The 7,304-nt window shown below is 30.1% G+C and overlaps 1 protein-coding gene across 1 annotated transcript; it reads right to left on the bottom strand.

Moving 5' to 3' along the window:
• Window positions 1-1,437: 1,437 nt before the first annotated feature.
• Window positions 1,438-2,078, bottom strand: LOC106422706. The gene has a single exon (XM_013863488.3). It carries the CDS (start codon window positions 1,893-1,895, stop codon window positions 1,659-1,661), a length of 237 nt encoding a protein of 78 aa, XP_013718942.1. The 5' UTR covers window positions 1,896-2,078; the 3' UTR covers window positions 1,438-1,658.
• Between the last annotated feature and the right edge of the window lie 5,226 nt (window positions 2,079-7,304).

Here is a 7,304-nt window from a genome sequence, read left to right as displayed (position 1 = left end):
GTAAATATATTGAAAAGAAATGGGCATAATCCAAAGAGGGATTTGCTTTAATAGTATATAATTTATATAAAAGCAAGAAAATTAGAATAAATAAATATACAATATATAGAAATTTTCTAGGATAGCAACTTTTAACTTTTTGTTACAAAAATAGCTATACATGACAAAAATGACCAAAATAAGTCTTATGGTTTAGAGTTAAGGGATGAAGTTTTGAGGATAGGGTTTCAAATTTTAAAAAATAAAAAACTAAAATTAAAATTTTCAAAATAAAAGAGACTATTTTGGTCATTTTACTTATTGAAGGCTATTTTGTGACAAAAACTTAAAAGATCTATTTGAAAGAATTGCCCTACAATATAAGAAAAATAAATAATAAGTAAATATACAATATAAGAAATGAAAAACTATATCAAACATGTATCTGAAAAATGTATAGTTTTCTGTTTTTTTCCATGGAAATATGTATTCACACAAACATACAATTCGGAATTTTGTTGTTGTTCAGAATACAACATCCAAAAATAACTATATAGTTAACATTTGAAATCAAAATAGCCCTACGCGTAGCGCGGGTTAACTCCTAGTGATTTTGAATAATAAAGATTTGATAAAAATTAGTGTATCTTCTATTCAATTTGTTTAATTTTAAACTATTAAAATAAATTAAATAATCATACTAACCATATAATAAAATTTTAGATTTTTATGTATATGTTATATTTTGAATTTTTCAAAACGACTATAAATTATTAAAACTGTTAAAAGTCACATATTTAAATTTTGTGATCCATGGTTTATAATTTTAGTTATGACAAAATACAAATGATTACAAAAGCATATAAGTAAAAAGCTTAATCTAATTAATTATTAAGATTAAATATATATATATATATATACCATATACCATATAAAATACATAAATATTTTAATTTTAAAATTTACTTTGAACAACTTTTTTTTGATAAAAGCTTTGAACGAACATTGACAATTTTTTTTTAAATATAATTACTAACACTATTAATCCCACAATGAAAATTTTGTTATCAGTAATTTAAAATTTTTTCTATAAAAGATACAAATGATCAAAAAAACTATATGAGTAGAAAACATCATTTAATAGACATTAATATTAAAAATATACTATGTATGCTAATATTATTTAAATTTAATTGCATATCAAATAAAAAAATTGTTGTTTGGATTAATAGAATTAATTTATATGTTCACATCAATTTAATTATATATATAGTAGTTATTAACTTTTAATTATTCAATATATATTTATTATCTTATAATATATAAAAATATATAATAAATAAAATAATTTTTATATATAATGTTTATCTCGCGCATACTTAATATTGTTGAAACAACATAAATGGCATTTTCTAGCACACATGTTTAGTTTGGATTGGCATAAAACTCATCAACTTGCTATGGTATTGAGGAAAATTCAGGACGTTTCCCAAAAGTTCCATTCTATAGTGTTGCTTGTTCATATATATTTTACAAAGTTTACAAACTATTTAAAAAATTACAATCACACAATAAAATGAAAAAGACACATGAAAATAAAACAAAATGAAGAAAGAAAGAAAGAAAGAAAGAAAGAAAGAAAAATAAAAGAAAAACAAGAGAACACGTTTTTTCTTCTTTCACTCAATCGTCGTGGGATCCGAAACTTTAGCCGAGCTTTTCTTTGGCTTCCCAACAAACCACCGTCCGAAATTTCTAGTTCCATTCTGTTTCACCGGCGTTTTCATTACCTCCCGGAGCCCACCTCCGATGATCTTTCCATCTCCCTCGCCGGTAACCGTTGCTTTGGCCGGTTTCTTCATACTCTCTGTGTGAAACTTCTTCACCGTGTAAACCTCCGCGATAGCTAGCGACATCTTTTAGCGGTTAGGAAAAAACGAACCGAAAATTATGTTATCTCAAGACGTGGAAATAAAAACAAAAGTTGTTGTATTTTGGTAAAGATGAGTGTTGTTGAATTTTAAGGGGAGAGGTTTGGGACGTTATTTATAGATAAACTGATGGGGTCCATTTTACTGATTGGGTTTGTTTGCCCTCAATATATCATATCGTATACGCTATATATATCTGCTTTTCTGTATGTATATTTCTTTGCGCTTTATATCAACGAAGTTTGTAGGAGTTTAGCGTTTGCCGATCCAAGCAGTAAGTACTACGCCTAGGCATGTATCCCGACATTTTCATGACGAGAATTACCCAAAATTTTGGGTAAAACCGTAAAAGTATCCTTTTAGATTAAGATAACTAGTTGAACAAAAGTTTAAAAAAAAAAAAAAAAAACTAGTTGAACACAAAAGAAAAAGACTAAGATAACTTTTACTGCTTTTTACAAAAAAAAGATAACTTTTACTGGATAAAAGTCGAACATAATTACTCAGACTATCCATTATTACTCGTTTGATTGATTATTATTTTAAACAGTTTATAGTGTTATTTATAAATTCTTAAGCTACTACAAAATGACAATCAAATCGACCCTAACCACAATATAACCAAAGAAATGAAGAAGATAATTTTTTTTTTTTAAACTAAAAGTCATATACAACGACAAGAAGATAAGTTTTCAGTATATGATTTTTATCCGATTTAAAAAAAAATCAAATTAAATACAAACTAATCGCAGGCTGCCACATGTCGGTGGGACCTGCGAACGGCACAACAACCCAAGCAAAGTCGACTCTTATTTGACGACTTCTAGAACTGGTTTAACAATTTGTGGGCTTCCCTCCTTAAATTAAATATACTTAAAACTTTAAAAATATTTATAAATTTTCTATACACATTATTTGTAATTTTTAAATTTGAGTGAATTTTTTTTTCAAAGTTAATATTATATTTTTGTGATATTTTGTTCAAAATGTTAAGAGGTCTTTTATCTTTCTTTCACTAAGATATTTTGTTCAAAATATTAGACATATTAAACAACAACTAAAATATGTAAAAACCATTCAAGGTTTCAAAGTTAGACAAAGAAAAGTCTAATATATAAAGAGATGTCCAACTCTATTAGTACGAGGCTTTTTGGAATGAAAACCAAAAGTAAAACCATGCGGGTTTACCTAAGGCCCAAAGTGGACAATATCGTACTAAACAAACAATATAGAGTTGGACATGTATTTAATTAGTTGGTATCAGAACCAGGTTGACGAAAATCTGCAAGAAGACCAAAATACCCTTCAAGTAAGGGAAAGGGAGGTTCGGCATAAACAAATCAAGATCATGGAACCTTTAGTGACATTCTCAAAGGACCGAGATGTTGTGGGAGACACATTCTCAAAGAAAAGAAACACACGAGATGAGTGTGCTCCTTAGTTTGAGGAGGAGAATGTGAAATATCAAACAAAGTTCCACATTGGAAATTAGACAAAGTAAAGTCTAATATATAAAAAGATGTCTAACTCTAATTAGAATGAAACCTTATGGAAAAAAATCCAAAAGTAAAACCATACGGGATTGTTTAAGGCACAAAGTAAACAATATCTTACTGATCAAACAATAAAGAGTTGGATTTGGATTTAATAAATCCCAACACTTAATATTTGATTGATATGCTAATTATCATTCCAAATCGATATATGTATAGTTTGTATGAAGAATTTGATACAAGTTAAAACTACTTAATATCTGATTGATGTGCTATTAATATTAATTAATTAGCATAAAGTTTCTAGATGTCTGATATGGGATCACCTTTAATCATAGTGCTAGTTGAACTTATCTATACACAACGTGTTCAGTGGCATAGTGCAATCGTGTGTCATATGATAAGTTATGGTTACGTTAGAGAAGATATGTTTTTTTTCGATCAACTTTTTATGTTGATATAATTATGCAGAACAACTTTAGTACTACACCAATCCCCTGTATATTAAATTAATTGAAAAACATTACAACTTCTTTTGTAGCCATTTGTCATCACTATAATGACAGCCAGCCAAACTATGAAAGAAAACCGAGGAACACCCTGCGGAAACCATATACTACTACTCCAAGGCACATCTTCCCGTTTACTTCTGACCTGCTCCCAAGTGTTAGTAATTGAGAAGTATGGCTTATAAATATCTGGAGAGTGTCTCCAAAGAATTATATCATCGCTCTGCTGGGCGCTTGGAGCGGGTATTGCTTGTATCTTGGCATGTAGTTCCTGAAAATGGTGACTTATGTGTCCTCTAATTGACCACTGATCAAGCATTACAGCTTCACATACCCTCGCATTCCTTGCTACACCGAGGTAGCATGGGCCCATGACTCCTTTAATATCAAAGAGTTTACCCATTTTCAGCCAATCATCAAACCAAAAAAAAAGTATTTTGCCCATTTCCAAGCTGAACATTGAAGAAAGGGTATGCTATGTGTCTCAACTTTAAAAGCTTCTTCCAAATCTAAGATCCCTCTGTATCCTTTTTAGCATCCCAAAACGAACTATGCCTCAAAAGATAATGTTGAACCCAAAATACCCTGAAAGAACATGTCGAAGTAAATATCCTCCATATCAGGGAGAGAGTAAAAACTCTAGTTGACTCACGAAGCCTAGCTATGCAGTCCAAGGCCTCCTTCAGTTTTTAGGTAACACAAATCCTCCCACACAACCTTCGTTTTATGGGTTTGATTAGGGAGGTGATCCAGACCATAAGAAAGCGCTACAAAAGACTTTCAATAGTATCAAGACCAGTCATTGGGAGGATAAATGCTGAGCTCCAGAAATTAACAATGCTATACACAAGTGATTTAATCAACTGCAAGCGCCGGGCAAAAGATAACTTTAAATTTATTTTAAGTTAATGTAATGACAAAATGTTTAACTGAGTTCTGAAATCAGTTTTATATATACTCATGTATTTGAAGGTTACTTGACTAAACCCTATTTTCTATTTCTATTTCTATAATTGAAAGAGGTTGATATCATTGAAAGAGACGAAGGTTCACTGCTAAACCCTACTATCATGTTTAAATAATATTGACGTTTTTTTGTAACTTATATCTAATTTTGATTTTGCATCTCATATTTCTTAAGGTATGTAGGATGTGGGTGGAGTGTGTTTTTCTTTTCTTTTTTTTGTAACACGGGTGGAGTGTGTATATATTGTAATTTTAATATTTTATTTTTATTTGTTTGCAACATTTAACTAATGCATTTATGTATATATATATTTCTATATAGGAACTGGTATTCCTATGAGAAGTGTTGTATATGTTTATGTTATTATATGTGTATATATATAATAATAACTCTATGTTGATAAAAATATAGTATGCCCAGCATCTTGAATTTTGAGATTGATTTTGAGATACGTATGAAATCATAATGTTTTTCTTTTCTCTTTTGAGAAAAATCATAAATGTTTTTTTTAATCATAAATGTTGGTAGGGTGATTTTGTGTTTTGGCAAGTTTTGCATAAAACTATCCAGTTTTAACTGAACTATACCATTTCATATGTTAGAAACTTGTGTAATTGGTGTTACGTGATGCGCTCCATGCATGTTTTTTTTGGGTTTGATGCATGTCCTGCACTCCTGCTTTGCTCTTTATATAAGCTCCATTCGGTGATAAAGTTTCAACATATTAATAATTACTAAAAAGAAATGTAGCATTAGATATTTTAAAATTACATTAATTAAGATAAGAAATACGCAATGATAATACAAAAAAAAAATCTGAACAGCTAACTGATAAGCAGTGTTGGGCATAGACCTGAATTAGAAGAACCGGACCAAATCCGATCCTAAGAATAATACTAAACAAATTAAATCTGGCTAAATACTCGAACGAGTTATCTAGAGAAGTGAACCATATCCAATACGAACTGAATTTTAGGTATTGTGAATATATCCGAATCAGATTTATGTACTTAAATATATTAATTAATTTTAGATTTAATATCAAAAAAATATTCAAATATATAAAATATTTTTAAGTTGCCCAAGTAAATATTTTTTGAAATAACTACATAATACTCATAACACCAAAAATATTTGAAATGTCTATTGGTTCTTCATCCAAATATTCAATTCAAACCAATTTTTATGTGAAATTTAGGTATTCTAGCATAAATTATTAAAATTATATGTTATATATTATTTTTATTTTTAGATTTTTAACCCAAACCTCCAATTCGCCTATCCACTGCCAAGCAACTAAGGTAATGAGAGCTGCTTGAATCAAACCCGTCTTAAAATTTAAAGTATATGTTAATTTCAAACTTTAAAAATAATTTTAACGGTTTATGTAAACCTGGACCAAACCCTCGAAGATCCTAACCGAATCCGAACCAAAATGTATAAATACCCGAATGAAACTAAAAATTTTAACTTCAGAAACCCCGAAATAAAAAAAAGCAAAAATCTGAACCGAACCGAGAACGGCCAACCTTGCTAAGCCTTCTTTGAACATCTAATTACTCGTGAAATTCAAAACTATGCCATTCTTTTGTCCTTCAAATTCAAAAACTAACTCTTCAAAAACTAAATGCACTAAAACATACGAATTTTTGCCTTCCAACTGGTGCATCGGTGTTTGATCCACTTTTAATTCGACTTTTTCGAAATGTTGATTATAGAAGATTTATATACTGAACCTGAACTTAATAGCTCTGTTCTTTTCATGAACGCTGATCGCAGCGTCAGCGTCAGAAAAAACAGACTACGACGGAGCCGAACTTGACGGAACCGAAGACTAAAATGGCCGCTACTGAAATTTCTGATACACAAAACTGAGACGCAGCGGCAAGACGCGATAACGAAATTGGACGCTGTAAATATAGGCGACAGTCGCATCACCTTTTTCAGCCGCTGCGGCAAGCTGTGATAATCAAAATCACTGACAAAATTGTTCATCTTGTCTTTGTGACGTTGAATTCTTTGCCGCTACCGCTAGTTAGGAGCGGCTATCAAAAGAACACGGCTAATGTAATTTAGTTTGGTATAGTTTGTACTTTGTTTCAGGTTACTCGCTTTGATAAGCAAGAGTCGCACCATCTAAGAGATGCATTGTACAACATGGTCACATAAAATTCATTTTTTGTTGAAACGTTATATTCATCATATTCATTATATGATTATATGAAACATTTAATTTTCTTTCAGCTTTTAATATCTTCAGTTCAACCATATATAGATTCAGTTAAAAGGCACACATACATAGAGTAGTCGCCATAAGATCGAGTGGCTTGTCATACACGTATATACAAATATCAAAGAAGTGAAGATAACATTTGCGTGGCTTCTTTTGTTGTTATATATTAATTGTCTCTCTTCTACTCGAGTC

The sequence above is a fragment of the Brassica napus genome, chromosome A2 (assembly GCF_020379485.1).
Source record: "Brassica napus cultivar Da-Ae chromosome A2, Da-Ae, whole genome shotgun sequence".
Classification (NCBI taxonomy): Eukaryota; Viridiplantae; Streptophyta; class Magnoliopsida; order Brassicales; family Brassicaceae; genus Brassica; species Brassica napus.
The sequence above is the reverse complement of the archived record's forward strand: the minus strand, read 5'-3'. Positions and strand labels throughout refer to the sequence as shown.

Excerpts from the sequence above, each read along its gene's own strand:
- LOC106422706 (XM_013863488.3), bottom strand. The coding sequence starts at position 1,895 with ATGTCGCTAGCTATCGCGGAGGTTTACACGGTGAAGAAGTTTCACACA.